Source organism: Cynoglossus semilaevis, chromosome 6, assembly GCF_000523025.1.
Source record: "Cynoglossus semilaevis isolate Cse_v1.0 chromosome 6, Cse_v1.0, whole genome shotgun sequence".
NCBI lineage: Eukaryota > Metazoa > Chordata > Actinopteri > Pleuronectiformes > Cynoglossidae > Cynoglossus > Cynoglossus semilaevis.
This window is the reverse complement of record NC_024312.1, coordinates 2,340,490-2,362,791: the sequence shown is the minus strand read 5'-3', so window position 1 is coordinate 2,362,791 and position 22,302 is coordinate 2,340,490. Positions and strand designations below refer to the sequence as shown.

At 45.5% G+C, this 22,302-nt stretch overlaps 1 protein-coding gene across 1 annotated transcript in view; it reads left to right on the top strand.

Annotated features, from left to right (window-relative positions):
• Positions 1-22,302, top strand: part of st7 (suppression of tumorigenicity 7) — a 26,600-nt gene that overhangs the window by 2,686 nt on the left and 1,612 nt on the right. The window contains exons 2-13 of the mRNA XM_025056311.1: positions 5,975-6,010; positions 16,366-16,448; positions 17,630-17,789; positions 18,714-18,768; positions 19,722-19,837; positions 19,950-20,025; positions 20,293-20,447; positions 20,566-20,663; positions 21,116-21,230; positions 21,494-21,566; positions 21,834-21,936; positions 22,024-22,218. Coding sequence (XP_024912079.1) covers positions 5,989-6,010; positions 16,366-16,448; positions 17,630-17,789; positions 18,714-18,768; positions 19,722-19,837; positions 19,950-20,025; positions 20,293-20,447; positions 20,566-20,663; positions 21,116-21,230; positions 21,494-21,566; positions 21,834-21,936; positions 22,024-22,218 — 1,251 coding nt within the window. The 5' untranslated portion in view covers positions 5,975-5,988. The remainder of the gene's footprint in view (positions 1-5,974; positions 6,011-16,365; positions 16,449-17,629; positions 17,790-18,713; positions 18,769-19,721; positions 19,838-19,949; positions 20,026-20,292; positions 20,448-20,565; positions 20,664-21,115; positions 21,231-21,493; positions 21,567-21,833; positions 21,937-22,023; positions 22,219-22,302) is intronic.

The window sequence follows — 22,302 nt, the reverse complement described above, 5'->3', positions numbered from 1 at the left end:
GCCAGCGGGCTCCCCCGGGCCAGGGCCCCGCCGCGGGGCATGGAGCTGCCGCTGGGCGCTCCTGTTGGCATGAATGTGTGTCTCCTCACAGCCAGCGACGTGTCTCCTGTGGCTGTGCTGGGCTGCAGATGGAAGAATGTGCTCTTTCAGCAGTCCAGCTGCCTGCAACCAGAGATGTCAGGAGGGCCTTCAGCCTGCTGGCCCAGTCTTAATAGTGGCGTGCGTGTGCGTGCGTGTGCACGTGTCGCTCATTGACTGAGGGGTCAGAGCTAACGGGTTCTCAGGCACTGGATGTGTCAAGTTTGTGTTTGTGTTGTCTAAGTGGCATCGAACCCTGAACCTTCTGGTGAGGTCTGACTAGTGTAGTGGTCACAGCCCCTGGACGTACTAAGAAAAGGTGTTGAGGTTTAGTCTTCTCACAGCAGGTGAATCTTAGTTTAGATGGCTAAAAATAGACTTGTCAAGTTTGATCTTTTTTTTTTTTTCTTTTTTTAAATTTCGTGTGTTTTGGTTTTTCCACTCGTTTGTCACTGGCACAGACCAAAACATTTGTTTCACTGAGGACAGATGACCTGTGGCTCAGAGTCGGCTGACACTGACAGGTCTTCTCTCATTTTATTTAATTAGGAAAACAATCATTTACATTCACTAACCCTGAAACTGGTTCAGCCAGGCCTCTGTAGAAAAGGTTTTGCATTTTTAATATGTAACACAATGTTAAATAAACAACAAAAACCTTTCCTTTTTTAAAAGGTTTTTCAAGAATTACAGAAACACATAAGACAGGTTCAGAAAATGATTTTTTTTTTTAAGTGATATTTGCTCAGCTTCTGTTTGTCACCAGGTGTCTCAAATGGTTTCATTTTGCATTCTGGTTAACGTACTTAATGCTACTGTTCTGCTTTGTATTGGATTTGTCAGTAAAAGAGGAAGCAGAGATCAGGCGGCGGTAAACGTCTTGTTGTATCCATGTAAATTCTCTTGGCGTCTTTTCCCACACAGCGTATTTCCATAGTCAAATGAACCATTTTACTAATGTCAGTGACTCACAGTCGCACCGTCACTGTGTGATGTTTGTTTCACAGCCTGAGGTTGGACTCAGTCACTCATTTGCCCCTTAATGTAAATCATAATTACGTTCACGCTCACTATCTCAGCAGCAGCACATGTAATTGACCCTGCGTTCCTCTTTTTTTTTATAACATGTAGATTAGCAAACCTGACACAGAAAGGCTGTTATCAGACCCTGTTATTCCACAGCATGTGCAATATAAATCCCACCACCAGGACAGTGACCAGTTATAGATCCAAACTCCAACCATAATCCCTGCTCACGTCAGGCCGTCAGAGCCAGCGTGATGAAAGCGTTTCATCCCGTGGTTCTTGACGTTACTTCACACTAACGTTACTTTACGCTAACGTTACTTTACGCTCCTGCAGATGGTATTAAATCAGATGACGCTCTGCTTAAACTGCCAAATTCAGCAACAAGCAGTTTGTGGCCAATGAATGATTGGATCTGTGCTGGAGAACAGCTGCCGTCGTTTTGATGTGAAACCACGGGACTCACAGAAGGATTTATGGAGCGTTTCACATTCACACACCAACTCCTCTCGGTCCTGGGTGACTGTTTAGCTCCTAACGCAGCTGAAATGCTGGTCCATGATGTGTCTTTATGTTTCTGCGGGTGAAGCTGGCACAGTCTTAGCTCGTATCTGGGCTCCCACAGTCTCTGCAGGGCATTGTTCCCAGGATCTCTGGTCCTCGGAGAATTAATGTATGCACCAGAAATGGAAATGAAATCTCTTTGAAGACAGGACCCTCACCCCCCCCACGCCCCCCCCCGTCCCCTCGCAGCTTCTTTCGGTGCTAAACTGATTCCAGTATTGTGTGTGTGCGGTGTGTAGCGGTGCAGCCTTTGTACGAAGAACCTGGTGATTATGCAGCTCCACAGGCGGAGGACAGAAAATGTCACAAATGAACTCGAGGAAGAAAAATGTCCGACATGTCACACATTAAACCACTTCACCAGCACCAGACATCACCGCCAAGTGCCGAGGTGTTTGTGGGCAGTCACTTCAAGTGAAATTCAGAACGCTAACAAAAACACTCTGAGTTAGCAGCATGAGGTGACGCACACAGACACGGCACAAATTCACCACAAAGCCAGAACAGACTGGTCGGGAACCTTTATTTTTAGAACACGCGCAACACACTTTGGCAACTGGATCCCAGAGAGTTATGTTTGCTCTACCTTTGACAGGACACACGGCCCTGCCCTGCCGGGGAAAACACCACGGTCGGCCCTCTGTAGGTGTTCACTCCACTGGTGCTCAGCCTGTAATCCACGGTAAACCATGTGACTGAGTGTCAGCTGTGACTAACACGTCAGATCAGCTGCTTTCAAAATCATTCACTTTTGTATTAAATAAAACAGACGTTTGATGAAGTCATAAAGAGAAAAGATTTCTGTGGTTAAAATCTCTTTTCTAACTTTTTGACGTACGGGTCAGAGGTCAGCTGGAGGTCATCTTTTTTTTCCCCTCATCCTGGCTCTTCAGTCGTTTTCATTATTGACGTGTTCAGTCACCGTTAGTTAAGACAGAATTGACAGCCTGCAGATTTTCCCACCAATCAAACCTGGAGAGAACATAAAGAGTCAGTGTAATGAGAGACAGGCTGCAGGACACACTCGTCCCGTACGTGTGGACGCAGAGTCACCGCCGTAACTGGTCGGCGTTCTCTTCTTTCTGTTGTTGGCGATGCATCACTTAAACCCTGACCCAAAATTAGAAGTGCACCAGCAGCACGTTGAAGAACGCCTCGTGTTCAGACACGGTTGGTTCATGGTTACGTCATCTTGGTTTTCTGTTGTTGTTGTTTATTAGTTTGAAGCATCAGGTTCAGTGAGTGAAGATGATGATGGAGTGAAATATGAACGTTCCAGTGTAACTGGTTAGTTACAGCAGGAAGCTCTGCTTGTACTGGACGCTCCCTTGTTTGGACAGCTGAAGGTTATTGTCAGTGGAAATATAAACAAACAGGTGAAGAGACGGCTGTAGTCAGTGGAAATATAAACAAACAGGTGAAGAGACGGCTGTAGTCAATGGAAATATAAACACAGTCAAACAGGTGGAATAACTAATCAAAGAAACCGTTCACACTTTCATTTGACCTCAACTTTATCACAGTGAAGTTCAGAGAAGTTTTTGACATCTCTATTATCTACACTATCTGTTTCCTAAAGGGTTTGGTTAAAGAACAAGATAATAATAATAATAAATGTTACACGTTTGGTGAAATTACAATAATGAATTGAATAATATACAGTATATTTTAAATAAACACTGAGGCTGAAACGTTTTATAGACATCAATGCAGACTTAATACATTTGTCCGAATTTTAAATTTAAATTTTAAATTTGGACAAATGCTGGATTTAAATATTTAACGTTCAGTTTCTGATTTGGTGCAGACGGTTCTCCTCAGAAACATGTTTTTCCTTCTTTTTGTATCCTCCTTCTTTTCCGTCTTGCTGAAGGATGGCTACACTCCTCCTGCTTATTTTCAGTTACTTAGCAACCAGAAGGAGATGCATTTTTGGGCTGGAACTCTGTGATGGAAGAGGGGGTGGGGTTAGGTGAGCGTTGTTCAGGAAAAAAAATAAAGTGAAGGCTGTTCTGGAGAAGAGACCGTCTTTAAGGTGAAGACAATAATTGGACATGGACGTTGTTTAATTGTGTGTAAAGACGCTGCAGGTAGTGTATTGATGGAGTGACTGTCTGTCTGTCATTAAACCTGTAAATGTAAATGCCTCAAAATGTCTGATAGGCTGGAGCAGACAGGTCAAATCAAAGGTCATATCAAAGGTCATACGTACCAGATAATGTGTACCTGAAGTAAACCCACACCACTGAGGAGTCACAAAGAGTCGTTGACCCTTCAGTACCACTGTTGACCTCTAGGGAGATTATCAGGATTGTTAGGGCAGGTTCAACTGCCCTAACAATCAGTTCATCTAAACTGGAGTTTGTTTGAGTGACAGATGGTGTCCAGTAATATTTTAGATTCTTCTAGACTCAACATTGTTGTTTCTTGTCCTTGAGGATGTTTTTGGGAGTGTGGCAGATGTTGGGGAGACTTTTCATCTGAAAGTAGAAGCAGGTGGAGCAGGCGGAGCAGGTGGACGGCTTGATTTGAGATACAAAAGGACGTGGGCCTCCACCCGTCCACGCTCCCCTATTCAGCAGCTCAGCTAATACCCATGCTAGGACGCAGGCGTCCGGCTGTTGTACACACACACACACACACACACACACACACTGGCACCAGGCCCAGTGTGTGTGTGTGTTCTATGGAACTTGATTTAAAGGAGACCCAGCCCAGCGATGGTGATGCACCGAGCTGAAACAGTGGCTCCTGGTTGGATTAAAATGTCGTGGTTGTTGGACCTGGTTCTTTTCTGCATATATTCTCGTCTTCGTAATTTTGGGTTTGTCTCCAAATTACTGACACCTCACCTTGGTTTTATCCAACCACAGGCTGGCATCAGTCTACTCTCAGGAATTAAATACTTTTTAAAAAAAATAAAACCTTATAAATAACCTTGAATATATCTTCTATATCCTGAAGGGGGAGCTAGACTCAACTGATTTCTAGTTGTAAATGTCAAATTGTATTTTTTCTTTTATATGTCCTTTAGTAAAACGTGTGAACCAACGCACGCCTTCATTTAATCAAGTTCAACGATGTCCAAGTCACGGCTTCATTTCCTCTGCGTTGATTTCAACTGGTGGAAATTTTATTAAAGGTGTAGTTTCAGATTGTCTAAGGTCTTCTGTGATTCACCGGTGGTCATAATTTAACACCCCCCCCACCCCCCACCCCCCCACGTACTGCGTGTCTGTGCAGACCAACCATTTTGATTGGCCGTGTTTTTTCTATTTTCCTCCAATGCCTGTCTCAGCTCCAGCTGCCTCTCCTCCCCCTCTCTATCTGCCCCCCCTCTATCTGCCCCCTCTCTCATTCTTTGCCTCCAGCTCTCGATTTTTCCCTATTTTTTCACATTTGCTTTTACCCCCCCTCCTCACTGAACCTCCTCAACTACATCAACACCCACCCCTCACCCCTCACCCACCCCTCACCCACCCCTCACCCACCCCTCACCCACCCCTCACCCACCCCTCACCCACCCCTCACCCACCCCTCACCCACCCCTCACCCACCCCTCACCCACCCCTCACCCACCCCTCACCCACCCCTCACCCACCCCTCACCCACCCCCCGACCTGATGTCACTCTGTTTGCGTTGCTTTTGTCTCACGGTGGAGAAGCAGAAGCAGCGATTGTATTTATTTATATTTTACTTCCCTGTTGTCCTGCTCTCTCTGTTTCTCTCTCTCTCTCTCTCCCCGCCCCCCCGTCCCTCCCTCCCTCCCTCTCTGTGTTCTCCCATCTCTTTACATGAGTAAATCCTACAGTGAAGTGAGGGAGTGATGGAGAGGAGAGGGTGAGCAGGACAGTATGTACTACAGACATGTCAGGCTTCATTCTCCTCCTTTTTGACCACGGTTTCCCACAACCGTAAAGGACCCACGGCCGTGTGTCGCTGTGAGCCTCTGCTGTAAGGCTTTCGGCGTCTTTGAGGTTGTCTCCGCGGCGAGCCGAGTGCAAGCGCATGTAAAGGAAAGGAGGGATTTTAAAAAAGCAGGAACGGATAGTGGAGCGAGGGCATCTGGACGTCTGGGAGGCAGTGACGGCTGGTTGGCTGCATTGTGTTGCTTTGATGACCCCCGCTGTGTAGCTGCCTGCTCATCAACCCCTCTCTCTCTCTCTCTCTCTCTCTCTTTTTCACTCCATCACCCTCCCCTTTCTCTCTCCTCTCTTTCCTCCACCATCTCCTCCCCCTTCTCCTTCTCCTCCGCCTCCTCCTCCTCCTCCTCCTCCTCCTCCTCCTCCTCTCTGTCCATCACAGCTCCCGGCCCAGCCATGTTCGGCACAGAGTCCTCATGTAAGTACCAACACCATCCTCCCGCCTTCTGTGTTTGTTTGTGTTCTGTGTCCTTTGATGTTCCGTCTAATGGACGAGGAGGAACAAAGGAAATGGCCGTCTCTCCTCCGGTCCTGTGTCCCTCCTTGTTTCTCCCCGACACTTTGCTGTTTTTTTTTTTTCCCCCTCCGTGGTTGTGCTGGTGGCAGATTGCACAGTGAAGAAACTGGGACCTACCATTTTTAGCCCCGAGGGTCAGCAGCTAGGAGCTAGCTGGTGCTGCTGAGATTTCCACCTGTGCGTTCTCTCCCTCTCTCTCTCTCTCTCTCTCTCTGTCTCTCTGTCTTAGCGTGTGCATGTGTGAGCGTTGTTGATGTGCTCTCACTCCGTCCCAGCTCCGATCCAAAGCTGTTAATCCTAACGCATGTTTGGCACGTGTGAAGATGGACGTGTCAGAAGATGGCAGCGTTCAGCAGAGTTGCTGTTGTTTCCAGACTCAGCAGCGTCTCCTCCTCCGTCCCGTTAGCCACGAGACCAGTTATTGGACCATCTTAGCAGCTTTACGTCCCAGGCTGCTGTCTGTGCTAAAGTAGCCCACTGCTGCTGGTGTGTGTGTGTGTGTGTGTGTGTTCTTGATCTTTTCTGACAACAGTGTTCATGTGGAGGTAGGCCCTGGTTCAAACCCCGTCTCTGTCATCAGTGCTGTAACGGCTCTCTCCTCTGCCAGGTCGATGCTCCACGGAGGTCTGAGCTGATCTTATTGATTCTCTGGCCACAAAGTCACAGCCAAAAGTAACTTACTTGTTTCGATGTCGGGGGAAGGCTAGCCGTGCCGGACGTCTTGGCGCGTTAGCGTCCTCGGTGTGAAATCTCTCCATTATAAAAATGTGCAGCAGAGTTCAAACGCTGTGGAGTTTGTTTTTTTTCCGGCAGTGCTGCCAGTTCCAGATTGCTGATATCGCTTTAGGTGTGTGTGTGTGTGTGTGTGTGTGTGTGTGGCTGTTTGAAAATCCTCACCAAAACCTGAGGTCATTTGAGGGTCAAGCTCAGCGCTCTGTATTTTTTTTTGCCAGATTGAACCTTTTTGTCCAACAAGGTTCAGACTTTATAATAATGCACTGGAGTTCAGTTCAAGTTGGTGTCTCTGTTTTATATTCTACTACACTTTTATATATTTACTCGTGTGTGTGTTGTTTATATTGAAATGCTCTGAGTTTTGTTGAACTTGTTTTTGTCTGTTTTTGTTGTTGTTGTGTTTTTACCTAAAGAAACAGACGCTGACAGACGTGCTCTGAGTGGTTACAGGCCAGAACAAGTTACAAACTTCACTTTCTTTATCATTTTGCGTCAGTCTAAAGTTTATCTGGACTTTGAAACCAAAGTAGCTCCGTTCTGTTTTTCTGAATGCTGTTTTTGGGGAAAAATAGATGAATGGGCAGGTGTTCATTTAATGAAGGCCAGTGCTTTCACTTTTCTCTGTAGTGTAGTATCTAGTTAGCTTCAGGCAGTATTGATTTTTTTTTCTTTCTTTTTTTGAAACGTTATTTAAAGTACACGTCCACAGAAGGTGAGCGAGAGTTAACACATGAAAGACCTGGATGATAATACTAAAGGAAGTCAAAGGAAATATGGATCTGGGTCAAAGACACAGCACACTCACATAAACCATGTCATTATATTAACAACAACTGAGAACAGTCAACTTCCAGAACAGTCATGAGAAAATGGTGGTAGTGGTTTTCCACAGATGGTCTCCAGGAAAGGAAATCAATAAAGAAGCTAAGTTTATAGAAAGTCTTTGGTGTTTGGCTGCTGAATCAGAGATTTGTCTAATATTTTAGGAATCATAATAATATGTCATTCTGTCAGAGGTTAGACTTCTCTTCAGTTTGTAGATCATGAAATGTGATTTTGTCCTGAAGAATTCCACTTTAAGAAGGAAGACCCAGAGAAACAGGCGTCATTCTGTTTGTTTGTTTGTTTGTTTGTTTTTATTCCCTCTTCTTCAAACCCGTGACATCAGAGCCCAGAATAGTCTGTGAATGGACTAGTTTGTTGACTTCCTGCACGATAACTCCTCCTGACGTCAGCAGGATTATATCAGTTACATCACTCTGCCTTTGAAGCCGTTACATCTTGTTCATCTGATGTGAGCGTTTCCTGAAACACAGAGAGTCCGACTTTTACATAAAGTCCCTCAGAGCTGAGTGATGATGCACTAACACCTACTGTAGGACTGACACCAGGCTGTCAACAGTCAACCACGTCCTGCTGTACCACCATCATAGAGTTTGTCAGTCTTTTCATGATGATGTGATATAGATATAGATGAAATGGTTTTAAAATCCAGTGATAATCCAGTAAAAAAGAAGCCTTGAACGCCCGACCTGAGGTCGACCAGGTCAGACGTTGGTACTGGTTCGTCCAAGTGTCGGTTTCCTCAGAGCAGCATTAGAGGCTAACTGACAACAGCCATAGGATGAGGCCGAGCGGCTCCCCAACAGCAGCCAGCTGTCTCTGTTGCTGTGGTAACCCCCCTATAAGAAGGGGAGGGGGGTGTGGTGGGGGGGGCAGAGAGAGAGAGATCTGGTTTCTGTGGTAACTGCTGACTTCTGCTATTTTTGTCTCTACAGCTCGTGTAAAGTAAGCAACCAAAAAATGTTGCTCTTATTGGTCAAAAAAACAAAAAGCTCATATTTTTTTTACTCATAGTTCAAGAACCGAGGCCTCACATTCACCAGCACCAGTGGAGGCAACGGAGCTGCTGCCGTGTGTCCCATTATTACCTTCTCAGATCATTGAAAAGAAAATTGTTGATTTTTTTTTTTTTGGTTGGTTGAGTCTCTGTGATGTGAGTATGAAGGTTTTACATACGTGGTTATTTATAGTATAGAACTGGAGCAACTGATAGATGATGTCATGTTCAAATACACTATGATATGATTGAATATGTGAGGTTTGAAATGAAGCCTGTGATTATCTGTGACCCCGGCTGAGCTACTGTTTAATCATTTGACTGTTAATTAAACCTGGGAGTTGGTGGATCCTTTATTTTAATAGAACCAGAGCAAATGTTTACAAGTTTGATGCTTAATGTTATATAACATGTTACAGAACCTGCGGTGATAAATAATTGACCCGTACGTGTGTCCAATTCATGAATTCTTAAATGGTTTGCATTAACAGCACATGTGGTTGGACGACATTCATCGATCACAGATTATAGTCCAGTAAAGACAGGAGCTCTTTTTTCATTCGTGGTGAAGAGATCAGATTAGTTCAAGGAAAGAAAGGACTTGTGTATTATGTCCTTTAGAATTGACTTTTTTTTTGTGTGGTCTTTACACTGTTTCATCAAAAGTAGAGACCTTTTTGAATTCCATCAAAAGCAGTAGTTAAGTAGAAACTTTAAAACATAGAAGCAGCTTGAATTTTCCTGCTCAACCTAAAGGTCTGGTTGCTGCTCAGATTGTCAGGATTTACAGATAGAAGAAAGAAGCAGATGTTGTGGGTGTATTACATGATAAAAGAAAAAATCACATTTTTCATTATAATTGTCCTTTTGAATTATGAATAGACCTATTTGATATACATATATATATATATACATACATATATATATGTATGTATATATATATATGTAACAATCACCAACCTTTCAAATATCTAAGGCTTTATTTAGCAGTTTTTCATCTTGGTGGATTCTGAGTTTCAGTCGTCGAGGTGTTTGAATCAGTCACAGTTTCCCACTGCCACAGGAGCAGAGACGTAATGAGACGGCTTTAATACAGGTGCTTAAAATTTTGGAAAGTGTCGTTGTGTTTTTAAGGTGTGAAAAGTGAGCGTATACTGTACGATAAATGCTGGGAAAACACCCGAAACTGCGACGATGCACATCCTCCGCCTCCAAACCATTTTTTAAAAATAAGTCTTGACTGTCATTGAAAATATTTCATCAATCAGCTCTTACTGTGTGAACTGGCGTCGACTCGTTGTTTTAACGCACCATCAGATTTCTCCAGATGATCCACGTCATCTGTTGTCATCGTGGCGTCATTCTGCTCCCTGTGGAACGTGGGAGTTTTGTGAAACTACTTAGCAAACAGCAGCAGCTCCCAGGCCGTTTTGCTGCCATCCATAATTTGAGCGACACACAGCTGGTGCCAAGAGCAACAGAGCTGAGACTCTTGAGTTTAATGATCACAGTCTTGGCCGCGGCCAAAGGCGATGATATCATTCCACTGCATCTGGTTCCATTCGCTCGTCTCTCTCACCTCGTTTGTTACGGACCTTGGATGGATTTCTTTTATGTTATACATTTAAATATCACTTTGTTGTGTTCATGTGCAGCACGACTACGAAGACCAGAGTCGGAGGACGAAGGAAAACGGTTTTCTCAATCGAGTGTGAGTTGAGTTTTTTAGGATTTGAACCACGATCGAGTGTGAGTTGAGTTTTTTAGGATTTCAACCACGATTGAAAGATAAATCAGTTGCTAAGAACTTGCGAAACTCCGCTCACATCACTGCAGTTAGTTAAAACGCAGCCCTAAGCCTTTACAGAGCCTGCCCTCAGTGCATCACTGACGGCAGTAAACAGTCATTGGTTTGAGCTGTGTGTGTTAGTCATGAACACGTGGTTCAGAGAAGCTGCTGTTCTCACAACGACCCTGAAATATTAGAGTGCAGGAACCTTAGTGAGAGGTTAATGGAACCGACAACTGTACCTTCAGCTGAAGTCGTCTGGCACCGATGAGATAATGTTTAACTTGTGTAGCACGATTGTTGAGTCTTTGACGCTGTGCTCACGGTCGTGCTGTAAAAACAAGCCCATATTTACACATACTCAGCCGTCGCTTCTTACAGTTTGTTGTTCAACATCGGTGCGTGCTGATTGGCTACCGCCTGATCATTGTTCTTGGTGAAACTTGGAGGAGGAGCGGCCTTTAATGAAATCACCTTAGGAGAATCTTGTAGAGGAGAACTCTTCATCCGTCATCATCGTCTTCAAACGCAGGCCAGAAACTCCAGCTAACCTCGTCAGCTTTTTAATTTGAGCGCTCTCTCTCGCTCTCTCTCGCTCTCTCTCGCTCTCTCTCGCTCTCGTTGTCTCTTTTTGTATGGTAGGAAGCTGAAGAATGGAACAAAGTGCAGCGTCACTCAGCTGATCCCTGCTCCACTCAGACAATCTTCTCTGTGCAGCAACATTGTTGCCTTGTCTCCTACCACTTAACTAACCCAGTAACTAGTCGCCTGAACAACATTGCTCCTGGACAGGGAGTTTATCATCTGAACATGTTAAACCCAGTCATTACTGTCGTCATTATTTTGTGTTTTCTGTCAACTTGAAGTGACATCTTTTCAGCACATGCAGAAGAATGGAAGAGAGAACGAGAGGTTGACGTCCAACAGAGGGAGGAACTTATATTATAACTTTTTTTATTTTCATAACATTTATTTGTGGCGATCTCAAATGAATTGATTTCCGTGCTGCTGCACTGATCTACTGAACAAAATAACAAAGATGTCCTCAAACCCTGACCAGTCGATGACCCGTGATTATGATTAATAAATCAGATTTTGTACATTTTCTTATCAGTAGAACAAATTTAAACAGATGTTTTTTTTCGTCCTATTTGACTTTTATTTGTTGTTAATTTGCTCAGCAGTCAAACCACAGCAGCCTCTGTCGTCACCTTATGTTGAGCCACACGTGCTGTTTACCTGGTAACAGCAAAAGGCTAATCAAACATGATTGATCAAACAGAAGGCGGGGGGGTCGGGGGTGTGGGGGGGGGTCGGGGGTGGGGGTGAGGGGGTCTCTCCTCCTGTCTACAGAACGTTTCCCGTCTGTACAAGATGGAACGTGAACAATGACTCATTTTCTATGAATCTTTTGACAGGTTTTAAAACCAGAATGAACAGGTTTGTTGACCTTGAAGCAGGAACAGCAGGTGTCGCTGTTGGAATAGATTCTACCGTTGGTACTGTTTGAATTTGCTCTTTGACCACCAGGCTGTGCTGATGGACCAAATTCTTGAAAAAGCCCTAAAAAAAATGAAAATAGATTTTGTATCGCCCGTCAGTTTGACATCAGTGCTAACATGCTAACATGCTAACACGCTAACACGACTGATCCTTGATTTTCTGTAAATCAACACCAAACAGACTCCTTCGTCCTCTTTTCCCCGTTGGGTCATTTAGGGGTTGTCATGGTTACCGCCTACAGGAGGAGACTGAGGAGCGCTCACATCCCTGCCCCCTTCATTAAAATCCATCTTATTGATTGGCTACGATTGTATCTCCCCCTCACCCCCCCCCCTCCTCCTCCTCACACTCGTTCTGCTGGGTAACCAGAGAGAGAGCCCGACAGGAGCCGGCTCACGGTTGTTCGGTGCTGCTGTCACTCAAAGGTATCAGCCAATCACACACTACACAAGCGTTTCAGAGGGACGTCACTGGTCAGTGATGTCGAGGGAGGCCGCGGACTTTGATTTGTGGCGACCAAAAAACCCCCTGTGCTTTTTTTTTTGTTAGTCAGTTATTTTTCTGAGGACTCAGATCTGTAGGAGCTGTGTGACTGTAGTGTGACTGTAGTGGGACTGTAGTGTGACTGTAGTGGGAGTGGGAGTGGAGGGGGAGGAGTCATGAACACAACTGTACCATGACTGTGTTTGTCAGGGGGAATTTTTTATTTTTTTTTCACTTGTAAATGCCCTTTGTGTTGTGTACAGCAGGGGGCCCCGTAGGTCTGTGTTGATATTCATGAGGTGAGTGGAGCAGCTCTGTGTGAGTGTGTGTTGGTGAGATTCACTCCAGCTTCAACAGATTGGTGTATTTACACAGACCTGTGAGGAGGAGCGTCGACTCACACCTGTTGGTTTCCATCCAATCAAATCAACAGATTTTTTAATCATCCTGGTCGACATCTGTGGCTGTAGAAATAAACAGAAGAAGAAGAAGAAGAAGAAGAAGAAGAACCATCGCTTCACAGACAGAGTCAACACTTTGACAAAAACCCTGCACGATGTCTTAGTTATTGACTGTCTGACTGACTGTCTGACTGACTGACTGACTGACTGACCGTCTGACTGACTGACTGACTGACTGACCGACTGACTGACTGACTGACTGACTGACCGACCGACCGACCGACCGACCGACTGACTGACTGTCTGACTGACTGACTGACCGTCTGACTGACTGACTGACTGACTGACCGACTGTCTGACTGACTGTCTGACTGACTGACTGACCGTCTGACTGACTGACTGACTGACTGACCGACTGTCTGACTGACTGACTGACTGACCGACTGTCTGACTGACTGACTGACTGACTGACCGTCTGACTGTCTGACTACATCAATATGAACGTCCTTTCACTGTTCACTGTTTGTGTGATGGCACATGGACGAGTGGACGAGTTTGTGCGTCTCAGCTGGGGGTTCTTTGTCATTCCTGTCCTGCCAGCGGTCCGTCACCCCCCTGATCCCCCCCCCCAACTTCCTGAAAGGTCACGTCTCCTGTTGTCTCGGGTGACATTTAGGCCTGAGTTTGTCTGTTAGAATTTATTCCTTCACTGCATCACACTATACAACCCCCAACTCCCCCCCCACCCCCCCACTACCCATGTGCTCTGGCAGCTGACAGCAGTGGTAGACTTGGAAATGTAAACTTGACACCAGTTTGAATCAGAGCCTTTTTTCTTTTTTATAGAAAAGACGTTTCTTTTCAAAGACTGATACAGAGGGTTTATGATTCACAGAGTTGATGATTTTTTTCTTCCATAGCGAAAACGTATTTACAACATATTTTACAAAACATATTTGAAGTCCTTCTTGTAAATGGAATTTGTCTTTATAATGAAATCAAGGAGGAAATATTATTTATAATGTTTTTTTAAATACATGAATTATGAAGTCATTTTCTCTTCAGGAGGATCGGTTCCACCTCATTTGTTTTCTTGTAAATTCATTAGTTTTCTCACAGAATGAGGTTCATATTCTCACCTCGACCAATCAGCAGTCACGTGGATCACTTTCAGTCGCAGCTACAATCATTTCTGTGAGTGGGATTTAAACCCGTGGCAGCAGAACACAGAGCTGTGTGTGACAGATTATTACATCACAGCGTTGGTGTTGACGTTCCTCTCTGTCTGTCGTAGAGAATCACTCAAACGGAAATAAAGGCTGTACTTACCACTGCTGCTCAGCGCTGCTTTAAGATTGCACCCTGCTCTGGTCAGAGTCTGTGTTTCTTTCCGCCCACTAACTGCTGTTTGTGTCACAGAAAAACCCTGGGCTAGAAGAGCTAGAAGAGCTAGAATCAGTACGTTTGTGTCACTGACCAAAGCAACGCACAGTCACCGCCAGGAGTTTCTGCAGTTTGTTTTTTTTTTCTTCTCGACGTGTCAGAGGTTTAGAACATTAAATGAAACCTGTTGACTTTACCTCACGAGCAGAAATTCAAGAATCAACAAACGTCTTAAAATCACAATGTTTGTTTTTCAAACAGTCTCTCAGTTTTTTAAAGTCTCTGCAGTAATAGATCTATTTTTGGCTCCGTGGGTTTTTATAATTAAAGTCTGTAACATGGATTTTCTCAGAGCCGACAGTTTTTCCTTCGTGAGGTTCAGGGTTGTTCCGATGAACGTCCAAGCAGCTGTTTATGAGGCTGAGTGTGATTTAAACCTTTAATGACAGTGAATCAACTCTGTGGTTCCCAACGTCAACTGGGTGGAATATTTTTAGGAAGAAAGTCACAGTGGAACTTATGAATTTAAGTTGGGTTTTTTTCCCGTGCTGCTGTTGAGTAAAGATTTCTTTGTTGCCCAAAACAGTAGACGACACCAGAGGTTGATCACCAAAAACAACAAAGACATTTTTTTGTTTGCAAGGAAGTTGAAAACGCTCCCGTTTATGTTTGCAAGGAAGTTTGAAAACGGTCCAATTGGATGGACTGTAATCACAAACATCAGAAACTGTTGGTTTTCCCACGCTTCCTGGAAAACCTGGAAAACCTGGAAAAAATGACACATTTTCCAGTCATGGAGAAAATATCAAAAAATGAGGGGAAAAAATGTGTTGTTGTTTCACACAATGACTTGTCTGTTGTACTGTAGCTGTTTATAATGTCCTGGAAAAGTGGGGAGGGGCGCGGAGGGGGGGCTTTTAAGAAACATTTACAGAAATATTTTCATTTTAACCCATAAATGTGTCAAATAAGAGAAAAATTAGTCCAAATTGTTCAACAAACAGATAAAATTCAACTGCATCGTGGACGTGAACCTAAACGTACACTGTGAAAACACTAGTTTTTCTTCGTGTCTTGTTTTTAGCCTCCATGCTAGCTGTTATCTTAGCTGCTGTCGCTTCATACTCACTGAATTTAACTTTTTTTTCACTTCTGTAAATTTGGACTGAGTGAAGATTTAAACATGCAGTAACACCGTTCATCCTCCAGTGCTGTGGAAAACAACCAGTTAGCTGTTGTTAGCTTATTTGCTAACAGCTAGGCGTCAGAGAGGGCGGTGTCCTCGGCTCTGTGCGGCGCTGACAGGGGTTGTCGGGGCGACCGCCTGTTTCACCACGGGCTGCTGTGAAAGAGTCTTTTCTGCTGAGACGAGAGCTCCCACTTGACAGCAGTGAAAAGCTCTGCAGCTGCACCCACCAACGCCGGCGCGTGCACACAGACGTGTGTCTGTGGGCGGCGGTACGACGGCCGAGCTACGTCCTGCTCTGCCAACCTTTAAGGTGTTTGAGGCGACTCCTCTTCTCCTCCTGCCTCGGCCTTGGTCGTAGAACCAGGGCAGCGTGACAGTGTTTGTCTTCTGTTGAGGAGAACGAGTCGTGGGTGATTGTTTTTTACTGCCGTGTGTGTCATGAGCGCTCATCTCCAACCACTCAGCTCAGTGGTCTCAAAGTGAGGGTGACGGCCTGGTTTCTGTCCAACAACACTGTTAATATAAACTTTAGTACCTGGTTAGGATGGAGACCATAAGCAGCGTCTACAAACACTGGGAACGAGAGAGTTTTGACTTTTGTTCCAACATAAGCAGCGTCTACAAACACTGGGAACCCCCCCCGTCACTGTCTTCCTCTGTAGTTACAGCCTCCTCTGGTCTCCCTTGTTGAGGAGCAGCCGGGCTCTCTGGGAAAAGCCCAGAGCTGCGAGTGACAAGTTTGACTGAAACCTTTCATGTCTTTAAACTGTTCTGAAGTTGTTGGGTTTTTTTTTTTTTCCTTTTTTCCAGGCGTTCCTCTGTAGACTTGTCCTACTTTTATTCTAGAGTTTTTCTTTCTAAAATGATGTTCCTCTTCTAAGTGATTGTAAGCCTTCATCTTGTTTCCGTCTCTGTTTCTTGTCTCCTCAACAGTAAGCATGTTTCTGAACACCCTGACGCCCAAGTTTTACGTGGCTCTGACGGGAACCTCCTCCCTCATATCAGGACTCATTTTGGTAAGACTTTCTGATCATCACCTGGACGGTGGACTGTTGTCAGTAAACACCTGCTAATACTGCAGTACCTGCAGTACCTGCAGTACCTGGAGCTACTCTGTCAGATGTGTACTCTGGTGTTGCGTCAGCTCAGCTCCACTCTTCCTGGGTGACTTAATGAGGCTGGATGTCATTTGTTAGTGGTTTAATCACAGGTTCAAAGGCCACGAGAGGCTGAGCAGAGAAAATCCATACTCATTAGGTCAGTAATGAGAGGAGGCACAGAAAAAAGAAAAAAAGAAAAGAAATCAGTCAGCCTCTGAATGTGTCAAAGAGAATGTGAAAGGAGGGAAAATCATCCTTTAATATAGTAGAAATAAAACCCTGTAGTTTAACGACAACTGGACTGTCAACGTAGAGAAAACAGTCAGGTTTGATTTTTAATATTTTTATATATATATTTATATATTACGTGTGTGTGATTTATGTATATATTGCATATAAATATATATATTTTTATGGATATACAGTGGTTCACCACAGAGGTCACCCTTCAGTTGGACGACGCAGCTGTTCTTAGGACGAATCAGATTAAAGAACAGTCGTCGTTTGGAAAATTCACCTTCAACTTCTCAGCTCGATTCATCAGTCATTGGTTGTTGTACATCTGTAGGTCAGTGTTGGTCACTACAGTACCACCAATGGTACCTTAAACCATAGTTTGGCCACCGCCACACTGTCACCAGGTTAACTGTGTGTTTCCTGTGGAGTCACATGTTCTTTGACTTGAACCTGATTGGACTGGACTGAAGCCTTTGAGTCAGAGTGAGTTAGTGTTTGACAAGGACACACACACACACACACACACACACACACTCAGTCAGTCAGGGTGGTTTTCAGGAGCAGCTTCCAGTCTCACTCTAGCGTCTGATTGGTTCTCACTACTGCCACCATGACTCAACAGTCTTTGGTCCACGGAGGCAGCACAGCGCCTCCTCTGGCTGGAGGTCCACGAGTGGAGACATGTTGTTAGGAGTGTATTTGTTGACCTTTCTTGACATGAACCCACGTGATCACTGTAGAAATGTATCGTACCTTTAAAACCAGGAGACAGAAAAACATCACTGAGTTCTTATTCTCCTCCTCCTCCTCCTCCTTCTTCTCCTCCTCCTCCTCTTCCTCCTCCTTCTTTGTCTCCACAGATCTTTGAATGGTGGTATTTCAGGAAATATGGGACGTCCTTCATAGAGCAGGTGTCTGTGAGCCACCTGCGCCCCCTGCTGGGCGGAGTCGACAGCAGCTCACCCAGCAACTCCAACACTAGTAACGGAGAGGCTGACTCCAACAGACAGAGTGTGTCTGGTGAGAAGTCGTCCTGTGTCCACCGTGACTGGTTAATCTGTTAGGATGATGAATAATCTGATCATTAATCTGATGAATAATTAGATTTTTTTTCTTACATCATTCACCCTCTTATAAGTGAAACACACAGAACAGAATACACACCGTCAGCAGTTTTTTTTCTGGGTATAATAAATGGAATATTCTCCTAATCCTCCAGATAATCTGTTTGAATATAGCTGACCCCCCCCCACCAACATCAGCTTTTGTTTACAGCTCAGCACAGTAGGATTATACAGATGAAAAGAAAGTGTTGAACATTTTCAGACGGACTGATCTTGTCACGGCAGCCGTCGACTCTGGATTAAAATCCTCGTCTTTACGTTCAGAGAGAAGACGACGTCAGAAACAGAATAATGACGACTTGATAAACCTGAGCCTGTTTAGTTGAACACAGCCCTGATGTACTCAACGGGACTGAAGAAAGATGTGCACCAGAGTTTTAACAGCCAAGTCTGTCTTTCTTCTATAGTCATCTGCTGCCACCTGGTGGAAGAAGCATTTAATTGTTGACCAAAGACAAACTATTTGCAGTAAATAAATAATAGTTTTCAGACTAATTAAGGGAATTTAAATAGTTCTCTCCTCCACACCTGGAAACTATTTGCAGTAAAGACCAGTGACCACTGACCACTGACCAGTCCAGTCCAGTCATGTGGTGATGGCAGCAGCAGTCTGTGTGGACGTGTTTCAGTCCTCCTTCCTGTTGTCACAGAGGTCAGTGAGTCGGTCAGTGAGCTGCAGGGTCGTATGGTAGAGTTAACAGTCACTCTTAGAAGTGCACCGGGGGGGGGGGGGTAAAGGGGAGGGGGATCGTTGGTCCCTCTGCCCTTGACGCTCATCATCACCACTGTTCTTCTTCTTTGTCTCCGTCCTCTGCTGCAGAATGTAAAGTGTGGAGAAATCCTCTCAATTTGTTCCGAGGAGCGGAGTATAATCGGTGAGTGACGGCAGATGAACGCTGCCTCCTCCTCCTCCTCCTGTTCCTGTTCCTCCTCCTCCTGTTCCTGTTCCTCCTCCTCCTCCTCCTCCTCCTGTTCCTCCTCCTGTTCCTCCTCCTCCTCCTGTTCCTGTTCCTCCTCCTGTTCCTGTTCCTGTTCCTCCTGTTCCTCCTCTTGTTTCATTTTCTCTCTTTTCTACTCCCTTCCATCTACCTCCCTTCACATTCCTATCATTCGTTCTCCTTCCCTTCCTCCTCCTGTTCCTGTTCCTCCTCTCTGTTGATCAGTGTTTGTTTGTCATGTTCACTCCCCGGCCTCCTGTTTGTCATCTTTATCTCTCTGATCCACCTCCTCTGTATCTTCACCTCCTCTGTATCTTCTCCTCCTCCTCCTCCTCCTCCTCGTCTGTCTGTCGTTTCCTCCTCTGACTCACTGTAACGATTATTTCTCTCCTAATCCTCCACTTTCTCCCCTTCATCCTCCTCCTCTTTCCTCCAGGTTTGATCTCAGTTTCCTCTGATCTCTTTCTCTCCCCTTGGATCACTTTTATTCTCTCCTCTCTCCCCCGTCTCCCCCGTTTGATGAGACCTCCCTCCTGGTCTTGGGCCTTTTTGGGCCTTTTCATTTGTCTTGCTGTGATGTTTTTCTGTCCTTCTCGTCTTCTTGTACCTTCACCCACTGCACACAGTCGTTCAGAGTCAAATTCTGCTTTTATCAAGTCAACACACCTGCTGAGTCTGCGTCTCCTCCCTCCTCACCCTGACCCCTCACCTCTCACCCTGACCTCTCACCCCTCACCCTCTCCCCCCTCACCCTGACCCTGACCCCTCACCCTCACCCTGACCCTCCTCTCCTGCGTGTTTTCATTGTGTGGATCAGAATCAAACACTTTAAATTCAAATAGAAACTGTCAACATTACGTATCAATGTTTCCACTCGTGTTTCTGCACAGATATACATGGGTGACGGGTCGAGAGCCGCTGACCTACTACGACATGAACTTGTCGGCGCAGGATCACCAGACCTTCTTCACCTGTGACTCCGATCACCTCCGACCCGCCGACGCCAGTGAGTGAACGCGGCTGACCTCAGAGGAGTGACCAGTGATGAGTGTGGTCTTTGAACCGATAACAAACACCTGGTACTAACGCCCCCTGTCTGTCTGTCTGTGTTGTGGCAGTAATGCAGAAGGCGTGGAGAGAGAGGAATCCACAGGCTCGCATCTCCGCCGCACACGAAGCTCTGGAGCTGGAGGAGTGAGTTCAATAACATGGTTTAAGAATCAACCACAAAAACATGCTGTATTTTCCAGACTACAAGTCGCAGCAGTGCCCTCTAGTGGCTGTCAGTGCAGAAACTAACAGTCGTGAAATTATATATTTGATTATTTATGTCGTGAACCCAGACAAGGGATGAAAAAAAAAGTGCGACTTTTTCTCTGGAAAATACAGTAAAAACACACAGTTTTCTCCCCCCTCCCTCCCTCCCTCCCTCACTCACTCTCTCCCCCCGTCTCCCTGCAGCTGTGCGACGGCGTACATCCTCCTGGCGGAGGAGGAGGCCACCACCATCATGGAGGCTGAACGTCTGTTCAAACAGGCGCTCAAAGCTGGGGAGGGCTGTTACCGGCGCAGCCAGCAGCTCCAGCATCACGGCACACAGTACGAGGCCCAGCACAGTGAGTGGAGACTGGGGGGGGGGGGGGAGGTCAGGGGGGGTTCAGTCTGGGCTTCTTTGAACACTCCGTCACGTGTGTGTGTGTGTGTGTGTGTGTGTGTGTGTGTGTGTTCTCCCAGGAAGAGACACCAACGTCCTGGTGTATATAAAGAGGAGACTGGCCATGTGCTCCAGAAAACTGGGCCGAACACGAGAAGCTGTTAAAATGATGAGAGATGTAAGTACACACCCTGTCAGCAGAGGACACACACACACACACACACACACACACACACACAGAGACAACGACAGTTATTCAGTCACAGATATGGAATTAAAAAAAAACAATTATCATGTTGTAACAGTGAAAACCTGAAGTAAAATCAAATCAAATATTTGGTAAATACTGTTCTTTAACTAGTACAGTCGCCCCCTGGTGGTTCCCTTTGTTACTTCACTGAGTTTGAGTGACAATGAACAGCAGTCATATATGATGGGGTTCAGTTGTTGTTGTTGTTGTTGTTGTTGTTGTTGTTGTTTATTGTCAGGACATAAAGATGATTTAAACAATTAAGAGAAAATTGTAGAAAATAAAATCACAAGTTAGCTCATGTCTACTGGCTGTGATATACTGTGAATGTGGCGCCCCCTGTCTGGTGTTACATATAACAACAGTTGTGTGTTTTCCAGTTAATGAAGGAGTTCCCTCTCCTCAGTATGTTCAATATCCACGAGAACCTGCTGGAGTCACTGCTAGAACTCCAGAACTACGCTGACGTCCAGGCCGTACTGGCCAAGTACGACGGTGAGACACACACACTCACACACACACACACACACAAATATACAACAATGTCGACTGAACTTCAGCCACAAAATTGACTGTTAAATTTCAGCCAATCAGACGAATGTTTTTGAGGAAACTAAAACCATTTCAGCTCCACACAGACGGCTGTGAAACTCCACCGTCTTCACTCTCTGTCCTCCAGGCTCCTCTCCATCACCTGTAACCCCCCCCCCCCCCCCCCCCGCCCTTTCTCTCATGTCTTCTCTCTGTCTCCTCCACAGATATCAGTTTACCTAAATCTGCAACAATATGCTACACAGCAGCCTTGCTCAAAGCCAGGGCGGTGTCGGACAAGTGAGTATCAGTTCAGGTCTGAGCTGCTGTGAACACTTCAGTACAATGATGAAGACAGTGATGAAGACAGTGATGAAGACAGTGAAACAGCCTGCAGTGACAGAGACCCTGTTACGGCTCATTGTTACTGTTGTCATTGTTCCACGTTCTACTGTGACACGGTTCTCTTAGTGTTGACAGACAAAACAGAACTTTATACATTTAATGTCTTACACCGTCCCCTGATGGAGCCATTGTGTCTGTGTCTCTGTCTGTGTCTGTCTGTAGATTCTCTCCAGAGGCAGCGTCCAGACGAGGTCTGTCCACAGCAGAGATGAACGCAGTAGAAGCCATTCACAGAGCAGTGGAGTTCAACCCTCACGTTCCCAAAGTGAGCAGTCACCCCTCTGACCTCTGACCTCTGACCTCTGGCCTGACTAAGTATAAAGCTAATGAAATGTTTCCTCCTCTTCCTCAGTATCTGCTGGAGATGAAGAGTCTGATTCTTCCTCCAGAACACATCCTGAAGAGAGGCGACAGCGAGGCCATCGCCTACGCCTTCTTCCACCTGCAGCACTGGAAACGGGTGGAGGGGGCGCTAAACCTGCTGCACTGCACCTGGGAAGGCAGTGAGTACAACCATCATCAACACCACCAACAACAACAACACCATTAACAACAACAACACCATCAACACCAGCCTGTGTCTCTAAGAACCTCCTGTCTGTGTCTGCGTCTGTGTGTGTCTGTCTGGGGG